This window comes from Haemorhous mexicanus, chromosome 2 (genome assembly GCF_027477595.1).
Source record: "Haemorhous mexicanus isolate bHaeMex1 chromosome 2, bHaeMex1.pri, whole genome shotgun sequence".
In the NCBI taxonomy this organism is placed as follows: Eukaryota; Metazoa; Chordata; class Aves; order Passeriformes; family Fringillidae; genus Haemorhous; species Haemorhous mexicanus.
Window position 1 is genome coordinate 114,643,039 of NC_082342.1, and position 20,723 is coordinate 114,663,761.

Here is a 20,723-nt window from a genome sequence, read left to right on the forward strand (position 1 = left end):
GGGATAGAAGAGATGTAGTTCCTGGTATAAGAAATAAAGCACCACTTTAAGTAGTTACTTGTTATTTTTACAACCAGGAAAATGAACAAACTCTGTTCTACTCTGATTAGGAACAAATGGAACCCAGAGGATAAATAAATAAAGATTTGTTTGGGTTTTTAAGTTAGAAGCACGCAGGGGTGTGTGTGTGTGTGTGTAACCAAGATCACAGAGATAGTGCAGGAAGTGTGAACATAAGAAATCTGATCAGTGGCTACAGGGGAGAGGAATAAAGTTTAAGATGATACAACATCCAGTTTAAGATTTTTTAATCCAGTTTATTAAATATTGCTTTTTGGGGACATGTTTACAACAAGCCCAAATAAATTGTTTAAGGATTCAAAGCAGTCATATTAAAATACAGCTTCAATATAAAGTTTGTCACAGTTTTACAGTATTCAAAAATGACAGACCTGCCTTAAAAAAAGACTATTACACCAAAACATAAGAAAAACAGAAAAACAAACAAGTTTGGCATTTTCATAATCTTTATAGTATAAAACAGAATATTAAATCTATTACCAGCAAGCTGATACTTCAATCTATTACCTAGTCTGAAGTGTCTCCCAATAAAACACACTATACAACAGCACTATACAAAAGTTGTGGTGATACTCATGTGATGAAAGTGCATCCCTGAAAGTTTGCCAGTTTATAGTTAGCTCTTAGAAAAAAAGGTAAAATTAAAACGTCCTCTTTTAACTGAAGGCTTTATTTTTTTTTTTTTTTAATTTTTTTTGCTGTTTTGTCTCACTTTCAGCCTTCTTTTAAAAGTGTCTAGGGACGCCCCCCAGGGGGCAGCGTAAGATTAACCATCAAATCACGAACGGCTGCAAATATTGTGCATTCACCTGGAACAGGGAAAAGAGACAGGTTAGCACCGCGCCCCGGACAGCCCCTCCTCACTCTGGAGCAGGGAAAAGAGACAGGTTAGCCCCACACCCACAGCCCTTCCTCGCTGAGCCCCCTGAGCCCCCAGGGCAGTGCCGAGGGTGCAGAGGCTGCCACTCCCAAACCCCAGCAACCTCCAGGGACTCAGGATTTGTGGGAGTTACCAGCTGAAGGAGCTCCAGCTTTCCCAGCACGACTGCTCTTGTTGCTGATGGAATTACAAGTAGCTCTTAACTTTAAATTGCTTTTGAATGTCAGATTGAATCTATGCTAGAATTGATTGCACATGGACTGTGGTCCGATTTTTTCTGTATGTTATTAATTAAGAGCACCTCATCTTACGAAAAAAATAACCCAACTTTTTCAAGTTTTATTTCTATTGATTACAAGCAGAAACTAAACATTTTGAAAGACTCAAGTCTAAAACAGCTGGAAGATGTTTTCTGTCCTAAACTTAGTCTTGGAAACATTTCTAATTCCAAGACGGGGCAACAGCCAGGAATCTGTTTTTTTCAACCAAATTGCTCTGGCTCCACCCTTGACATCCAAACTGCAAAATAAAATACAGAGCAGGTGGACTTCTGTTTCAAACAGCTGAGATTCAATACTGAGAGGAAAAACCAGTCACAGCTACCCCAAGTTTTAAATAGCACTTGTTGACAAAAACACACACGTTCTGAATAGCTTAAAGAAGTTAAAACCAACAGTAGTGAAAGGGTTAAAGAAGAACAACAAAAGATGGAGCAACAGGCAGCTGTGATTTTCATCTACTACTTCCTGCTAAGAGAATACAATTAGTAGCCACTGCTGTACCCTGGTCACTGTGGGCTGAATTTTTCCTGCATATTTCAAGAAATATCAATTAGAAGACATTGAATTTTGCTGCTGAAGGAGCAACAGTGTGAGCAGAGAGATAAGAGCAGAGCCTGTTGGGATGCATTAATCTTAACTGCCAGACTAGGGATTCCCAAGATTATTTTGGGCAAGTCATTATCATATCAAAGCTACAAATCTGGGCTAAATACCATCCACTGCATCACTGAAAACCAGACACTGAAAAATGTTTAGTCGTGAAGTGCTTTAAGAATCATCACGAGTCCCCTGATCTCCTCTCTAAGGGTCACCTCCAGCATCCACAGGGACTTTAATTTCCTCACCAGATTGATGTCCACTACCTACTGTAGGTTTTGGACTTACAGCTCAAGTTTAAACTTATTATTGCAGGGCATTGATTTCCTCTCAGTTCATACAAGTATTTCCCCAAAGTATTTTCTCCCACGGAGGCACAGGTAAAGTGGTCTTAGACAACATGTACTCACAATGAGTCAACACTTTACTGTTAAACACAGCAGAATGTGTTTGCCCACAGATCTGAAAAGAAAACTCTTTCAAAAGAACTTACTTTTCAGGCACTACCATTTTATTAAGAGGAAAATTAAGCTGAATACAAAATACTTTCTCACAAAGAGAGAAAGGTAAAAAAGATACAGCCAGAACAAGGCAACACTGATTCCAGGTTACAATGACAGTGCCAGTAACATCAGCTGTGCACGATGGGAGGCCCTGCTCCTTCCTGACCCAAATAGTGAAAAATTCCCTTAACCAAGCAGATTGCAATTAGTGCAGCAGAGAGCTAACAGGTAGGAAAGTCAGGAAAATCCTGGGTACAGCACAGGAGCAGCACAAGAGAAAGGAGCATCAGACGACAAAGGACACACATCTGGGATCTCCCATGTCCTGCTGTTTTAAGAGAAGTCTCCCAGCTATCTACCTTCATCTGTTGGCTCTCCTATCACCTTTCAATGGTCAAGAAAAGAAGGTATTCTTGTTCTCTTTGATCAGCTATAATAATGTATGTTTTGACAACAGGAACAGAGGAAATTGCATTTCAAGTGTCCTCAGGGAAGATCCTACTTTTGCTGGGTGATGGTGGAAATAAATAAAATCATACAAACTCATTCTTTCTTTTGGAAATTAGAGGAAGGACTACTAGAAATTTCCTCTGCTCAGCCAGCTACATTTTCCTTTGCCTGGACAAGGTTCTGCTTGTGGCTCCAATGCTTTTCCTATGCTTTTTTTCCCACATCTATACTTTGCTCCCTGTACTGGATTCCAAAACTGCTTAAAAACTTGCATGACAAACAAAAATTGTCCATTTTGATCTATCTAGTGATCATCAGAAAACATCTCACCACGCATCTCCAGAGCAGCTTTGACAGTTACTTGCTCTGCCTGTGGTATTTTGTGGAGGGTTTACTTTAAAGCACAACTCAGGGCAATAACAAACAGCAAAGCAAGAACCTACCCTTCCCCACACCAGGGGAACTCTGTGGGAAAGCACCTTCCAAAAGCAACACCTGAAGTTTAGTTAATGTATTTTGAAATAAAAGTGCTATACAAACAACAGCTCTTTTCCACATACAGAACTCCTACAGGGAAATCCACAAGCCCTCAAGACTATTTTCTCTCCTATTTACCTACACTATTACAACATGTTAAACAGAAAGTGCATATTAATTTAAATCCCATCACAAGTTTCAGAAATGTATGCATATCCACACCAATTTAAGGTAAACATTGCTCATGTTCTACCAACTGAAATAATCCATCAAGCATAGTTAAAATTACTGCATAACAATGAGATGAATAATTACACAAAAGGGAAGTAAGAGTCAACCTCTGGATTCACAACTTCAATCTATTCACTGGGTTACTGGAAAAAGTATGTTCTTCATCAGGACTGAAAGTTATTGTTCTTATGAGCCATCCGTGTACTAGGACCCCAAACCACTGCTACAGACAACATGCTGCCCAAAGAACTTGCTACTGTTCTTCCATGTTTTAGATAATGAAAGAAAAATAAAAGGTATGACAAACAAGAGGGAAAGCAAAGCACCATGCTGCTCACAGTGCACTACCTACAGGCCAATGAACACTCAGAACAACCTAGCTCAAACACTTCACAGCACATCTGGTGGACAGAACTGTATGCACCTCTAGTGCTAGAGGACACACTGACAAAGAAGTATACAACCACTGCAATTACTTTTAAATCATTCACAGCATGTGGACAAGTTCTGGTAACTATTTTAAGATCCCTTTATATTCTACTGTTAAGCTGAGTAACTTCATAATTAATCATGAAAACTGACACTTGGCCATAGCATATTTCTTGTGACTCATTCTAGGCCCATTTGTCAAAAAGTGTGACTCTTACTGAGCAGCAGGAGTTGGGCCAACAAGAGGCGGGTGCATTCTATCACTTGGGCAGAACAGCAAAACCCAGCTTGAATCATCAGTGCAACTTTCTGCTGTGTTGCCAGTACTTCCTATTAAGTTATGTATTGCCTGTCACATCAGGAGTTTGTAATCACTAAAGAAGTAAGATAGAAACCAAGAAGAATTCAGACTTAAGAAAGGTTTAGTTTTACACTGGAGATTTGTCACAGATGTCTGGGTGAAGAGAATATATCTACTGGACATGTACAGTACCTGGTCGTGGTGAATTCAGTTCAGCAAACCTCTTTAGAATATTGCTAACCATCATTGGAGCAGCAACAGAAGAGTTCTGCTGCCTGGGAATGTCAGCCTGTTGTGTTGTACCCGAAGCCATATCATAAATAATTGGGACAATAATACTAACAGCTTCCTGTGGGACTGTTGTTTTCTGTGTTAGCTGAAGCTGTGGGGAAACAAACCAAAAGGTGTGGTAAATTGAGTGACCATGTACTTCAGTGCAACTTCTGATACAGTTAAACACTCCAGGCCTACAGACAGCATGTACTCCCACTCCCCTGTTTTCAGACATCAATTCTGTATCAGAGAAATTATCAGTCAGGTGGAGACTATTGTCTTCTCAAAAGCACCCCACAGTGAGCATTACCTCGGGCACAACACTAATGCAGATTTGTTCTGAACATCTCATCCCTCTCTCCTCTCCCAGCACCACTAATGTGCCCTTCACCGATCTAGGTGGTTAGTGCCTCAAAGAACAACTAAACACCCACAAGGGGAGCACTAGAAAATGCAGCCCAGAGGGAGCTGAACTTTATATACTGTCAACATCTCTCCAAGAACATGAAACCTGAGGAGGTGCTGTGCTGTAGTAGGAAGGAGAGTAGGAATACGAACCGAACTCATTACAAAAGAGACCGAAGCAAATCGAGGATTCCAAACAGCACAACACTTTTAGCTATTACAGCTGTCAGATACAGTGGGTTTATGTTTTGCTACGAACTCGTGATGATCTCAGAGACATGCAGGGCTAGAATTTTAAAACAGATAGCTCTACTTACAAAAAACAACATTTTGGATTTCAGCACAACAGCAGGTGTTCCTGGAGGCGCAATTGGTGGAGCGCTGGGAGGGATTGTTAAACAAAACTGCACGTTCCATTTCAGCTGACTTGCCTGGTCAGGGAACTGCTCAGAGAGAGGAACACAGAGAAAGAACAGCAAAGTTCTCATGTCAGTGACAAACACAGCTATGAAACAGGGAAGCACCACAAAGTACAATGTGCTTCTTTAGGTAAACCTGCAGATGTTGCCAGGTTTAGAGAAATCAGAGTAACTCTGAGAGAAATGAGCACAGTAACACAATCAGAGAGATTCTGGTCAGTCTATGCACGTGCCTGTTGTAACATGCCTGCAGTTCCTTAGAATCATCAGTTTAAAGGAAATGTAATTTCCTTTAAAAGGAAATTTTGAGCATTTCCAGGAAAGCTAGTAGCAAAATGAAAACTTCTCCAATAACATTAAATAACTTATGTATAAATTTAGAGTAATTCGTGTGTTTGCAGATAAAGATACATCAGCTTTTTTCCAAAAATATAACAACCAAAGCTGGGTGAAGTAAATAAATAGAACAGTTGACTTACCAGCTCCAATTTCATGATGTGTACACAGTCCCTGAGGATGTGCGTGGGAGCCCCTAGTAACTTGGTGAAGGCTATCAGGGTGTTTGCTTTAAAAGGTGGTCCTGCAACCTAAAGAAAGACACTGTTTAGTAGTGCCTATTTAGATAATAAATATATCATTTAATATGCAACCAGCATGCACAGCTGTCAGCTTTATACTTTGCAGCTCCTACACATGCCAGTGAAAGTCAGCAGGACCACTCAAAACAACACCAGAGATTAAAAGCAAAGCATGAAAACATCAACATGCTTGATTTCAGTACATACCCTTGTTTCAAAGAACTTCTCCAAAACCTGTAACTCCTCTGATTTCCACTGTCCTGTATTTTCAGGTGTTACTTTCAGCTGCAAGGTCTGGTTAGTTTTGGGATTGAGAGCAACCCTGCATTTCAGTGCCTCCGTCTTAAACATAATGACACCTGGTTCATTGGAGTTTATTAACTGTAGCTGCATAAAAAGGAGAGTCACAGTCAATTAGTCATTCATTAAATGGCAAGAACTCACACACACACAGACACACACACACAGACACACTCTCTCACTCCCTCCCCAAAGTGCAGTGATCAACCTCCCTTTCCAGAAAGAAACACATGCTATTTTAATACAGGTAAATTTGCCTTGAGAATTAAGCTTATGCCAGTTTTGGCTTCTTTCTCTGTCACTGAATCCATGCCATAGAAGTGAAGAGGCACATTTGTCTGTCCCAAACTCTAAGGTAACATTCCTGACCGAGCAATTAACATTAACTAGTAACTCACTTCTCTGGCAATAATGCCAAGGAGTACATCCACAGTAACCCTGTGGCTGTTCTAGTAAACTCCCAATGGACATGCTAAACCTAAAGAACCCACAGCATCTGAAACTTAGATCATATACTTGGTCATAGACTTAGATCTGAAACTTGGTCATAGACTTGGTATTTTAACAATTATCAAATATCACCTGACCAAATCTAATTTGTGTGGAAAAGAAGTGAAACTAAAAGATTTCTCTAAATTTTGACACTTTAGATGGCAAAAATCAGAAGTACAGCACAAGTCTAACAGCAAACAGTTATTTTATTTGAAGCATTTCAGTTTGTGCCTGATTTAAAAGACATGGAGCAATCGCATACCCACAGGTCCATTCAAACTGAAACCATACCGTTTCCTGTTGAATGATCCTCTGAAGATGCCTCCTCATAATCACTGACCCAAGGAATCGCTCAAGAGGGGAGCACAGATAGCTGCCAGCTAGTCCTGGCACAAGCCCAGGGGTAGGAGAGGGCAAGAGCAGAATATTCAAGGCACTGTGGGTGAGGATTGTAGGAATGGATGCAGCCCAAGAGCGCTGAGGTAGTTTCCGAGGTGGAGGCATGCTTGTTGGCATGACTTGGGAACCTGTGGGGACACAAGGACTTGCAGTAAGGGAGGATTTAAGGTGAAACCTTAGATATATGCTCACTTCAATTGTCTCTACTCATAAATAAGTCCTCTGGGCCAAAGCTCAATCCTTCTTATTTAAGAATTTGCCTGCCTAGTGATAGGCATCAGACAGACAAGGAATTAGTTTTGACCCTGAACCCATGCAAAGAGTTTCAGTAACATTAAAATCCTCCTCCTTTTTCCTCTTTCTGCAGCATGCCAGCAGACAGCAGGTTTGCACAACAAACTCAATGGGACGTAAAGATGGCTAAATCAGTCGTGCAAGAGCAGCATTACAAATCTATGATGTGAAAAGTTAGTATTTGGGTTGGCAAATGTGCCTATCATTGCTTTCACTCCGAAGACTTTTCTCTTAGTCATGGAGTTTAATAGTTTCAGACTGATTTCTGCACTGCAACAAAAGCTATAATCAATCCTGCTGACATTTATGCTGTATGCTTTAGCTCACTTTTCCAATTTGTTATTGAAGATTTGAAGTAGGACAGAATCAAGGCTTAATTTCCTTAGACATTTTACTGCACAAGGACAGTAAGGACTGTTAGACCGACACAAGAACTACCAAAAAGAACACAACCAGAAGTGTTAAACATGAGTGTTTCACAGTTATAACACTGATAAAGAAGCCTACTTGTTCCAGCTCGTGGGGAATGAGAGGCATCAGGGACAGGTGAATGAAGGGAAGGGTTGGCTGGTGACATTCCAGGCATCCGTGCTGCTGGTGATGGACCAGAGACCTGGGGAGATCCCGGCCAATTCCCTGCACGCTGACTGGGTGACATCATGGTGTATGGTGAGCTTGGGTCTATGGTACCTACAGATGTTACAAGACCATTATTATTTCTTTAAAAAGTAAAAGGCTTTCTAATAGAGAAATCTAAAAGAGGCTTACCAAAATCTGAAAAGCATGAAAGCGCCTGCAAGCTTTCAGACTACTTTTTACAACCATACAAAACATGCGAGTGGGGACAGAGAGTGAAAATTAAGATACAGATTTCAAGGGTTTCCAGGTTTATTTTTTAAAAAGTAGAACGTCAAGGAAAATAGTCATGTTCAACAAGTAATAGGTTCTAAACCAAAAGGAGCTCTTGCCTACAGACTTGGACTTCTACTGCTCCTTAGCAAAGGAAGCCTCAGCTAGACAGTTCCTTATTTATTCAGTATCTTACAGTTATTGCTGCAAAGGTATCTCTGCTCTACAGACTGATCAGAACCTTAAACCTACTCTGTGGTACATCTCTCTCACTTTGTTCATCTCAACAGTCAAACTGATGTGTGGAAATTACCATCTGAACTGTTCATTTGTTGTGATCTATAGGACAGTTTCCAATGCACTGATTACACAAAGGATTGTTTTGGCAGCTTTCCAATAAAACCAACCAAATTAATAAAGGAAACAACCAAAGGCATGTTGCTCATATACAGATATGTCAAACCAGCCAGACTTTGACAACATTTTCAAATTTTAAGTATGTGAATTTCTAACCTGTTCCAGTTATTTTTCCAAGAAATGTAAGCAGTGAAAGTTCACTAACTAATCTCATGAAAGAAAATGCTCATTAAAAGCTGCAGCCATTGTTCTGCTACAAGACCACATTGAATTTCCCTACATTAGTAAGCAGAAAGGAGTGACTGAGAGTCAATTTTTACCATGTTAGGAATGCCTCAACATGCCATGCAGCTACTTTTGACTACTGTTAACAATTCACACTCACATATATGAAAACAGCTACTTGAGCCAATTACAAACCATGAATTTTTCTCAATTAACTTAGGTCTGCTCTGGAAGATTTAATTTTAAGAAACAAACCTGCCCTCCCTGTCACTACATATACACCTGCCAGTAAAGAACTCACCATGTGGGCTGGCAAAGTTAGCTGTTTGTCCCATTGTGATTCCAAGAGAGGAAGGTGAAGGAGTTGGACCAAAGGATGCTGGTGATGGTGCTCTTAAAGCCCCGCTAGGTGAGCTTGCAGCATGCAAATTTCCTGATCAAAGACATCACATCACTTGACATACATATTTCCCATCTTTCTGTTCTAATTTTTTTCTATCAACTGCTCCCTCCTTTTTAGGGAGACAGCAAACAAGATTCAAGAGAATTTGGTTTTGCACTCAGTGACTATATTTTGTACCTGCATGACTGTTATATTTTTCAGACTGATTTACCACACAAAGGAAACTTCCCATGTTATCTGGCTTGAAGAATGCAATTTCCCCCCTGCCCAGCCCTTCCTCAAATTGAAATATTTTCAGCTGTTGTTCTACAACAGCTGGGAGCAGAAAGCAGAATTTTGGTGATGAAAAGCTCTTCTGAAAAAGTAGATATTGAAAATTAACAGGTTTATGTCTTAGCAAGTTATAAACAGTAATGATAAAACACCCCAAATATTACACAGCTAAAGATGGCAGTTTTACTTAACAGGTTTTTTTAGCTTCAAAATGTACTTTAGAAAACATGCATGGCAGGACCCTGCTTTTTCTCCCCACAGTGTAAGGTGCATTCTCTTGCCTAATCTGGGGCTAAACACAGCTCAAATAATAGAAAAAACACACAAGCACAAAGACCTATTTTTCTAGGACAGGATCAGCTCCCAGCCGTCCTACCTGGTGACTGTGTGTGCATCATGGACGGGGAGGGTGTCACTGTGTTGTGGTAGGAGGTGGGTGGTGAGGTGAGAGGATATGCTCCAGAGGCTCCTGCCTGTTTTGCAAATGGCTGAAATTGTCAACACAGGACAATTAAAACTTTTGATCATTTTGTACCAAAACAAAAGTTAAGTATATGCAGAAGAATACTAATGAGGCTTTGGTCTTACAGGTTCATCCACACAGTTGTGGATGATTTCCTATACTATCTTGTTCAGTGCTCACTGTTTTTTTCAGTTTCTTCTAAAGACATAATGCCTCTGTACCTCTCTCCTTTTATATGCCACCCTGTAACAGCAAAGCCTCCTGACTCTCCCTCCCATCTTTTATCTTAAACAGTTGTTTTCCCTCCCTCAGTCCTTTGCTTCTAGGCAGCAAGTCTCATGTGACCTTCCAAAGCTGCTGTTCATATGCTATGGGCTGTTTACACTGGAATGAGAAATGCAAAATAAATTAATACATTTTGCCTGGAGGGGAATTCTACAGCAGAGTGGGTTTATAGTCTCCCTTTCCATTTTGTTACTGCTAATCCCTTTAGAACATGAAGTTCTTAGAAATCTACTATTGTGGAAGACAATAAACATTTCTTTTGCCTGAAGGGTACCTGTTGTTGTGGCTGCTGTGGTGGCTGCTGGGGTTGGAGCTGTGATATCAAAGAATCCATCATGTCCCCTCCGATAGGAGAGGGTGGGTTATCATCTTCATTTACAGATCGTCTCCGTGCATCCTGGTTGCTGTCAACAAACATGTTCAGGAATGTCTGTGGAAAAAGCAGTGTTGTTAGCAATTTGCTCATTTAAATTTTACTATACAAATGAAGGCAGTATTTGCTTAGCTTTAAAACTACTTTTATCAGCTACAGCACATAGGAGACAGTCAAGTCTCTGGAACTAAGTACTAGTGGACAGTCATTAATTCCAGTGTAATTGGTCTGCAAAATATATCAATTAATAAACAGACACCTGGCTCTATAACAAGAAATATTTCCAGTAAATTGAAATACCAACATTTTTATTCTCTCCTTAAAGACAAGGAAAAGTCTACACTTGGAAATATCTGTTCCAGAACAACTCCTGAGTATCCAGAACCTACAGGGCTGTTGTATCACACCTACAACGGTTCTGTTTGGTTAAGAACATCTAAATCACCTGCTCCACAGCATTCTCTTGTACCCAGAGGAACCTGCCCACTTTTTTGAATTAATTCCTCCTCTACTTTAACATTTCCATTCTCTTCTACCACTTTACACTGATATCTACAATGTCCTTCTTTCCATTAGCTTTTCATTTGGCATTTGTTAAAGGGGCAGATGTTCAGGATCAGTTAAATGCCATACGAGAAAATCAATATTCAGTTGCAACTGTCAGAAAAAAAAAATTAATAAAATTAACCTGTTTCACAAAGGGTGCCATTTTCCAGTATTTCAGTATAACTAGCACTGGTACAGGTATTCTGTCAGTGTGCAGAGATTCCTTTTTAAGGAAGAGTGAACCAGCACTGCATTTAGAAGCAAAGCCACAGGCTCCAGCCACATGCCGATGGAAGTGTTTTAAGAGAATTTTCTGTCTAGAGTCATCTGACATGGAGTATTGTCCCACCTGCAACTTATGAGCACTGTACTGCCACACAGAACAGGCTGTGAGGAGCAGTTGCTGCTAATCCTGGAGCACACATCTAGCCTAGGCACAAAGCTTCATCAAGTTTCAACAAAAGGATGCCTGAATACACAGATAAGAAAAAAAAAAAAAAGCCTAGTACTTGATGTTATTTTTTTTTAAGGAAATGTTTTAATTCAAACTAATTAACAGATCTACCAATAAATCAAAAACTTCCTTCTACTCTTAGAATTTTGGAAGGACTGCACGTCTCCACAAAGAAAACCTTCAGCAAGCTCTTCACTTCACATTCACACTTCCAAGTGAGGAACTCATTTATTTACAAGCTGCCAGAAAACCCAGGGGTGCTCACCTTTAGCCCAGGGGCGGGGTAAAAGCCCTCCACGATTTTGCTGTTGTCGAAGAGGCTGTAGGCGCCGTCGCGAATGGCCACCACGCCGCGGCTGCGGCAGTAGATGTCGATGCAGTACATGTTCCTGAAGGCCAGCCTGATGTGCGTGGGGGACTGGGGCAGGATGGAGAAGCACTGGTAGGCAGTGTTGGTGCGCTGGGTCAGCCCCAGCATGGGCACGGTCGGGAGTTTGTTGATGGCGTTTAGTGGAGCCTGAGTGTCAAACAAAACCTGGGAGAGAGAGGAGATTGAGAGGTCAGGTAGCTTATCCAAAAGGAAAGGTCAGGGAAAGTGAGGCATAGCAGGGAAAATTTGATGCTTTCTGGCAATGAGATTCATAAACAATCATAACACCCTTGAAGAGAACAGTTTAATCTGAATTGAGCTCCCTAGTGTATTGCAATTCTCTTGATAGAAGATTTTAGAACATTACCTGTAACAACTGCACCACGTTTGGCGTCTTATTAAACATCTCCTGGAGCTGGTGCAGAATTGTGTTGTGACAGTTACTGCAACCTGAGTTTGGGCCAACTGTTCCCAGTGAAATATGGAACTTCTGGAGGATGGAATTCCACTGAATGCTGATCTGAAATGTCACAAACATAAAATGCTTTTGGAAGCCAGAACAAGTAAGTTGTAATAACGAGGTTATAGTAAGATATTATAACAAGAAAGTTGGTCAGATTTAATTTTTCCCCCCATTTTCTATCAAACCTCAACAGATTCCTAATTCACCTTCCTCAAAAGCTGCTGAGGTTGTGAAGAAAAAAATAAAGCACTCTCAGGTTTAACACCTATTTAGCTGCCTGGATTGTTGGCAATCACAGAACTGGGCACTTATATCAGCAACTCAACCAAAAAGCAAAAGAATCTTTTCTGCCAAAGTGAGAAAGAGAAAATTAAACTTGAGAGATTTGTGGTGTGGAGAACTGATTAGTGAGTTGTTGGAGGTGGATTGGTTTTCTTAAGTTACATTACACAAAAATGAGTACTGGATAACATGTAAGGAAGTTAAATGTAAAGTCCATACTGCTGCTCTGGCTGTTTACATATATATAACATACAAATGTATGTATGTATGTATACATGTATATATATTTACACACACTTCCCATGAAAATGCACATAAAAATACTCTGAAAAAATTCAGCTTAGAAAATGAACACATAAAGGTCCCAGGAAGCAAATTTCAAGTAGCATCAAGCTACTTCACATCAGTTGCATACTGATAACTATATTCTTAATCTGAAATAAACGTGCACTTACTTCCTCCTCTACCTTGCACTTAACACAAAGATTAAGTAATCTTAATCTTTGCGTTAAGTGCAAGGTAGAGGAGGATGCCTACAGTTATTTAAGTAATTAATAAGTTGTAAATTCAAATACTACATAGGAAGCTAGAGTTCTGAACAAGAGAACAGCACTGCTACAAAATAATCAATGGAAACCTCATTGAAAGCACAGCACTACATCTAAAACGTTATTAGAGTCCTCTCTTTTAAGGCAGAATTAGGCATTCAGCTTACACATACCCATCCACATATCCCAGTACAGCAGTGAGCAGTAACAATACTTACACAAAGATTTTCAGAAAAGGGCTGCCATAGCAGCTTTCATCATTCAGAAGCACACAACTGTCCTTCCCACAATATAAAATGCATCTAATAGAAATTCTCAAAAATACTGAACTTCCAGCAACCCAGCAAATCAGCAATGTGGCACCCTCTTTCTTTTCTACATTCATCTATATTATTTCCACTACAAAGAAAAAATTGTGCAGCAAAATTCTGAGAAGTCTAAGCCTACCCATTCTGTTTTAAATCATACATTTGAAATTCATTTAGGAGTTACTCACTGAGCTTCCCTTGGTAGTTCCATAACAAAGGATAAGTTTTCGGTAGTTGTAGATCCGAACTTCTGAGAAAACGTTTAAGTGGTTGGGGATGTCTGTGAAGAGAGGAGGGAAGAGAGTTAGAGTGAGAAAATCACAGTCATCTGTAAGCCCATCACTTTGACAAAAAGGAGGTGATTTCTGTACCTGGTAAGGACCGTGCAAACTCCAGGACACACTCATACAGCCGAGCAATACTGTTCCAGTCATTGAGGAACATCTCGACCACCTTGCGACCTCCAACTGGTTCAGACAACTGGTTTTCATATGTCAGGTAAACGTGACGGGTTGGTCCTGCAGTGTGAGGAGATGGGAAATACTGATCAACCCAGCAGTTCCTGAGCTGTGGTTTACAGTCTGTAAAGCGGCAAGTGACCAGGAAGCACATTGAAATAACAAAAATGCATCAACTCAGCAGTCAGAATTTTGATTAATGTACACTGCGGTTTATTAGAAATCTTAAGAACAGACAGCTGTCCAGTTACACCAAGACACTAAAACTACCGGACCAGACAATGTAAACTACAAAGAAACAAAATTTACCAGTGCTCCTCAGTGAAACTTGCCTTGTTCCCTGGATGAAGTGCTGTTCAGTGGGCAGTTTGCAAACACCAGCTCGGCCACCCATGTGCGATTATTTCTACCTTGTAGTCGGAAAGTGCAATCAAGAAGAGATCGGTCCAGAGCCTTCTGCGTTTCCTCATTTACACCTTTACAGGGAGGAATTCTATACATGACAAAATCAAAATCTCCATTAGACACAGTACAGTTCCACAAGTAACAACACTACCTTCTAATTTTTCCTGAAGGACTCCCAAGTCTGGACATGACAGAATGAACAAATCAACAGCAGAGGCAGCTGGACTGCCCAGTGAGATAACCTGTTCCTCTTCAGGAACTGTAATGAGTGTGTCACAAAAGCACTGAGCTAAGACCGCTTTTTATATGGATTCAACACATGCAAATTACTGACTGTTAAAGGTATTGTCCTTATCTCCTGGTGAACTAAGTGCTCACCAATATAAAGCTCTTATACAGAGAAATAAGCCAAAAGAGATGAAAATAACTAAGCTCTGTGGCAATCTGAATTCATTTGCCTTGTAGAACAAGCTTGCTCTACGTGCAATGAACAACCTGGCAGTTCCCTTAGTACTCACTAATTTATTCGTATCCCAATGTGTGAATTGAGCTCAGGGGACAGACTAAATAAAGCTTAAGTAAAAACATGCCAAATTCTTTTTCAAGTTCCTTGAGGATCTAGCCAGAAATCTCATGTTCCACCCTTAACTTCAGCTCACAAGTTCTCTGCTCATATGCAAAGTTTAAAAGGTAGGGCTTGATGCATTTGGACACTACTGCCTTTATGTCACTGTACATTTCTGCAGCAGAAAAGGAATTATGAAGGTTTTACTCTAGGAGGTGTCTTTGTGATTTGTGGTTTTCTGCTTTAAACTTTATTTGTTGCAGATCCAGTTAGTGGCTGGTTGTGGCAAGATTCCTCAGGGTTAACACAGAGGCAGATACTATTGGCCTGCTATTAAGAATTTCAATATATTGATTTCAGTAGTCTATATGATACAGAAGAATAGTAAATTTGCAGATGATGACAAACTGAAGGGAGCACTTAACATGCTGGAAGTCAGGTCTGCCCTTCAGAGAGATCACAGATAACTGGAGGAACAAGATGACAGGACTCTTATGAAGTTCCATGAAAACACATGCCAAGTCCTGCACTTGGGCCTAAATATCCTGTTAAATTATTGCATGATTCTCAGATATTTCCTCTACAACCTCTTTACCATGCAATTGTCTTTTCTGGGATTCCTGGCATTTTCCTCTGCAGTTTCACATAATTGTCAAGTACCATATGGAGTATGTAGGCCTCTGATCTGATCTAAAATGGCATGTTCATGAATCATCACCACTTCTTCCTTAGCACTGCTTGGATTTAAGGACTGAGGACTGTCAAACTGTTTTCAGAGCCCCTCAGTTTAGGCTAATTAAGTAAAAAAACTGTAGTTGGCTCTTAGTCTACTCTAATTTCCCCCTTTCTCTAGCACTGCTTCACATGCAAGTATGCATGCATGCATGCTTCACATGCATGTGTGTTAATACACACAGTATTAACACCCCTCCAAAAAAATAAAAGGAAAAAAAAATCCCCCCCAAAAATCCTGTTCCTGTCCTGATATTGTGATTGTTATCTCCAAACAAGCCTTTTTTTTTTCTCTCAAGTGTACGTACAGTAATAAAACGAAACACAGAGAATATCCTCTTACTTTAATAAACGTATTGCATGGCTGAAGCCATCTCCTTCTACTTGTACTCCCTGGTGAGGAATGTCCATATTGGATAACTAGGAGTGAACAAAAAAAAAATGTTATTCCAAGCAAAAAGGCAAGCAAAAAACTTGCAACATTTTCAAGGACTTTTTTATTTCCCCCTGAGGGTGACAGATGTTTCACATCCTCAAGCACTGGAAAGCCAAAAAACAGTCCATGCAAATCTGGTATAAAGTTGTTTCCCAATCCTTCCCACAAGTGCATCTTTCATCCTCATTTTCCCTTTTCCCTCAACTTTTCAAGCTTTTTGCAGTGCTTTTTACTAAGAGAAGCAGTTCTAACAAGTTAGACTAGAGCAACAGTGCAGAAGACTGAGTCACCGGGGCTCAGCTGGCAGGGGAACTCCAGAGTGAGCACATGACCACAACAGTCACATCTAGACATCAGAATCAGGAGCAGGGAAGGGGAAGAAGGGAAAAAAATATTTTTTAATACCTACCTCTATCCGAAGCCCTATAAAGGGCATATTTGTATCACACATGGCTACAATATGAGCTAGCACTTTATTGAAGGCACACATTTCTCCCGACCGTTTTGGTTTCTTGGGTTCTATGGAACATGGATCTCCAGATAACTAGAATTAAAATAAAGACCAATGTACTTGCATATTTGGAGTAAACACTTTGAAAAGATGTCAGAGAACAACCTCATTCATCTAAGCATTAAATGAATCACACCCTCAGCACAAACTCCTGGAAGGATCCACTTCAGGACTGAAACAATTCAGTTAAAGCCTGTCCTTAAAACAGTACTTGTAGATCACTGAGCCATGTCAGCCTGGCCCCAATAAATAACTCTTATCAGCCCCTGCAAGTCCATCAAAATCTACACATGGCCCGAAGTGTATCACACAGGTACCAGCACTCTGCATGTACAATATATACACACTCCCCTGCACAGAGCTCTGCCTTGGCTCTGAGAGCAGCAGAGCAGGCCTGGCATGAACTGAAGGACAACTGTTACAAAACAGTTTTCCAGCATTTCCCTAGGGAAGCAGTCCAAAGTAAGATGTCAGCCATACAGACACTGGAAACGTGGCTACTAAAGCTGGAATTGATGCTCAGAACCTGTGTTGAGCTTTCATGCTCTGTAACCAGCCCAGTGGCTTTTGGAACACGTACCTTGCGCTTGACACCACTTTTCATTTGTTTGCCACTTTTTGTGTCCAGTACCAATTCTTCAATGTTTGGTTTGAACTGCTGTAGTAAAAGTGCAGTGGCAGGGCTGTCATCTCCTTCAGCATAGCTCACAGACAGAAAATGGTACTTGTACTCTAGCTCTGTGGGGTTGCCAGGAACATCAAACATTTCTACAACCTATATTTAAACAAAACAAATCAAGAAGATTCTCAAGCTAAGAGTAAGTCTAATTCAGTTCTCATCCCTTCCTTTTGAAAGAACAGACATTAGTTTTTTTCAATGTATTAACACTAAGGGGCTAGGAAAGGTAACCGAGAAGAAAGACCAAACCTTTCAGGAAACACAGAATAGGAAGATTGCTGAGTAATAAATCTTTATGTGCCTTCTTCTGTTTGAGCCTGAGTGCTTAACAAAGCCAAAGGAGAAGGGAGGGAGAGGAGAGAATCAAGCATTACATCAATCACTTGGTTGCTAATGTTAAGAGTTAACACTACAAGAGACTGCCTGGGATATCCATGACAGGGGGCGAAAGACAAAAGCATTTTTCAGTTACTTACAATGTAGTACTGGGGAAGGCGAGTGAGTTTGATGAACAGTTTGTGTTTGGAAAGGTTTCCCACTGGGTGGCTGGCATAATTAGCTAGCTGAAGAGTTTCACTGCTCACTGTAGGCAGATGTTTTATAGACTGTTTGCAGCGCTGCTGTCCAAGCCAGAACCTGGCATGGAAATAAAGGTATTAGTACCCTAAGACTGGTTTCATGATTCTAATACACTGCAATGTAGAGCTTTAGTGTCAAATTAGGAGTCAGTCATATTCTAAGCCAACATCTATCACTGAAGCACAAAAATAAAGAAAAATCACATAGAAAATTTCATTACTTTATATTTTCTTATCACTATCTTTACATCTTGTCTTCAGCTTAACAAACAGCTATTAGTTCAAGAAGAAAAGCCCTGAAATTATTTGCTGAATAAATTTTTATATGCTACAATATGAAATTACAAACATTATAAAACATAGAAGGAAAACATAAAAAAACGTGCAGATTGCAGTCATTTGACAATCTGGAATCTTCAATTACGTTTTGGTATAGAAAGGAAAATCTTTGCTACCATATGCTGCTAAGCAATACAGTAAAAGAAAGTCCCTGAAGCTGGATGTCACTCTGAGCTATGCTATAAACAAACTCATTCACCTGAATAAGTTTGGAGATGAAGACACCAAATTTATTCTCATGTTTGGAAACAAAATCATGTTTGGATTAAAACTTTGTCCTACTCCAATGGATTTTGCCTATAGTGGCAAGGCCAGGGAAACTAGCTAGGCTTGAAAAGGGCTCAGAAATGCATGGCCTGGGTATTCAGTCAAACTTCCACTGACAACAGCAGTGGGAAGTGTGGGTGCTCAGCACCTCTCCATCACAACACACCAGATTTATTCTCACAGATACATGTCAGATACAGCTGTCCTAAAAGACATTCTGTGGACTGCTGAACTTCCTCAGAAACTGCAGCACTACCCAAGCCATTATCTCAAGTACATTATTTATAACAAAGGGAGGTTGATTAGTTTCTCCAGGGTGCCAGTGCTTCATGCATCATCAAGCTTCTTTTAGAAACAGAATTCCTCAAATAGAGATTTCACCCTGCAATTAGCTCAGAGCACTGGGAATTTCCAAAACGACAGAGCAGGTGGAACTCAGTTCTCATGCAAACTGTGTTTGTATTATTTGCTACAACCTCTTATGGGAGCCAAATGTATCTTGTGCTTAAATCTCAGGGCTTTATGGAAGGAAGATTAGAGACTTAAACCAGCAAGGGCTGAAGTGCAAGAAGATAAACAGGTATTATTTAAATCATCCTAGGCCACTTCCTGGTTTTTACTCTGTATTGTGAGAAGTGAGATAATTCTTGTTGAGAAACAAGCAGAGTTCAGTTGTAGAAACAGTGGAATAAAGGACATAGAAGATGAACATGAACAGAAAAAGAGATTCTCAGGAAGCAAGTGAGGTCTGCTACTTCAAAGTGAAGAGACTTCAAGCAAAGTGTGCACATAGCAATGCATGAGGCTATGTGTAAGGGGGAAAATTAAAGCAGGGCTATTGAATCAATCCCAAATAAAACCAGACTTTCCTTCACTGCTTAGAAGAGATGACAAATACTCAAGGCTGCTTACAACAGTGAGAAAGTATAACCCCTAGTGTAGTAAAACACAAAGCCATTCAAGTGTCCCCATCCAGAATACAAATGTGGTGATTCATTCCATGCAAACAAAGGGAATTGTACAGGTCACTCACTTGAGCTGCTGAAGCCAAGGAATGATTCGCTTCATATCATCATTAACAGACTTCTCTATGTCATCGAGTGTCAGCTGATCTGCAAGAACATCAGGTGGGAGAATGGTCTTAGCATCAGTCCTTCAAACAAAACTTCAAACTTTCACTGAAAGTGTCTCATCTAACTAATCTCATAACAACAGCCCAGGTTCAGGCTTCAAAGGGGACCTTCTGGTCCAACCTTTTTTGGAAAAGGGAACAGAGATGAGATTATTTTGCTGCATCTTGAATATCTCCCAGTGATACAGATGCCACCAAAACTCTCAGAGGGTTGTTTGATTTCTCTGTAAGGAATTGCTTTCTCAGATTGAGATGAAACTTCTGGTGCAACTTGTAATTGTTGTCCCTTGTACCAACAGATGATCCATAATGCTTTTAAGACCACAGCAGGATGTTATTAACCAAATAAACTAAAAGAACTTCCTTTCTTTTCTCAAGCAATGTGAAACCTGAAGCTAAGACTTGAACAGAAGTAACTCAAGATATGTAAGGTCACATCACACAATTCTCACTCAGGTCCATGTGAAATGACCCCATCCATTAACAGCACAAGCCAGGAATCATGAGTCATAAAGAATATGAACTGCATTGACCCCCAACAATAATTACTCTGTTGTCCTCTTAAAATAATCTTAATTGAACTGTGACACTTAAGCACTAAGATCCTCTTTTCTATTCCTCAAACTCCAATACCTAGATTTTGACCCAAGTGTGGGGTTCATTTGCTCACAAAATTCAGCATATCTGCCAGAATTGTTCCCACAAAATTACTTCATAGTGCAGAATTCTTGCAAGATATGAAATACCTCCTGGTTTTGTGCCTACTTACCAACACCATACAACATCAGCTGGAACATTCCAGAGTGGAGATCAACAAATACATGCAGGCACTCTGATCGACCACATGGTTCCAAAATTGGAATTACAAGAGTTGGGAGAGCCGTCTCAATGAACGCTAAACAAAAAATGGTGTTAATAATTTCACTCAAAATTCAAACTTATATTAAAACTTAGCCAATTATAATCAAAAAACCTGTATGTTTTCAGAGAAACAAACTTTACTTGCACATTATTATAGTGTTGACGTAGAGA

The 20,723-nt window shown here is 40.1% G+C and overlaps 1 protein-coding gene across 1 annotated transcript in view; it reads right to left on the reverse strand.

The window, feature by feature from the left end:
* Nucleotides 1–296: 296 nt before the first annotated feature.
* Nucleotides 297–20,723, reverse strand: part of MED14 (mediator complex subunit 14) — a 34,842-nt gene continuing 14,415 nt past the window's right edge. Inside the window, exons 11-31 of the mRNA XM_059839988.1 lie at nucleotides 20,461–20,586; nucleotides 19,593–19,671; nucleotides 17,852–18,011; nucleotides 17,277–17,471; nucleotides 16,595–16,729; nucleotides 16,093–16,169; nucleotides 14,380–14,540; nucleotides 13,961–14,107; nucleotides 13,778–13,869; nucleotides 12,356–12,508; nucleotides 11,884–12,153; nucleotides 10,520–10,675; nucleotides 9,874–9,985; nucleotides 9,123–9,254; nucleotides 7,898–8,080; nucleotides 6,989–7,224; nucleotides 6,113–6,292; nucleotides 5,807–5,914; nucleotides 5,226–5,351; nucleotides 4,423–4,612; nucleotides 297–890 (exon numbers count right to left, since the gene is read on the reverse strand). Coding sequence (XP_059695971.1) covers nucleotides 817–890; nucleotides 4,423–4,612; nucleotides 5,226–5,351; nucleotides 5,807–5,914; nucleotides 6,113–6,292; nucleotides 6,989–7,224; nucleotides 7,898–8,080; nucleotides 9,123–9,254; nucleotides 9,874–9,985; nucleotides 10,520–10,675; nucleotides 11,884–12,153; nucleotides 12,356–12,508; nucleotides 13,778–13,869; nucleotides 13,961–14,107; nucleotides 14,380–14,540; nucleotides 16,093–16,169; nucleotides 16,595–16,729; nucleotides 17,277–17,471; nucleotides 17,852–18,011; nucleotides 19,593–19,671; nucleotides 20,461–20,586 — 3,092 coding nt within the window. The 3' untranslated portion in view covers nucleotides 297–816. The remainder of the gene's footprint in view (nucleotides 891–4,422; nucleotides 4,613–5,225; nucleotides 5,352–5,806; nucleotides 5,915–6,112; nucleotides 6,293–6,988; nucleotides 7,225–7,897; nucleotides 8,081–9,122; nucleotides 9,255–9,873; nucleotides 9,986–10,519; nucleotides 10,676–11,883; nucleotides 12,154–12,355; nucleotides 12,509–13,777; nucleotides 13,870–13,960; nucleotides 14,108–14,379; nucleotides 14,541–16,092; nucleotides 16,170–16,594; nucleotides 16,730–17,276; nucleotides 17,472–17,851; nucleotides 18,012–19,592; nucleotides 19,672–20,460; nucleotides 20,587–20,723) is intronic.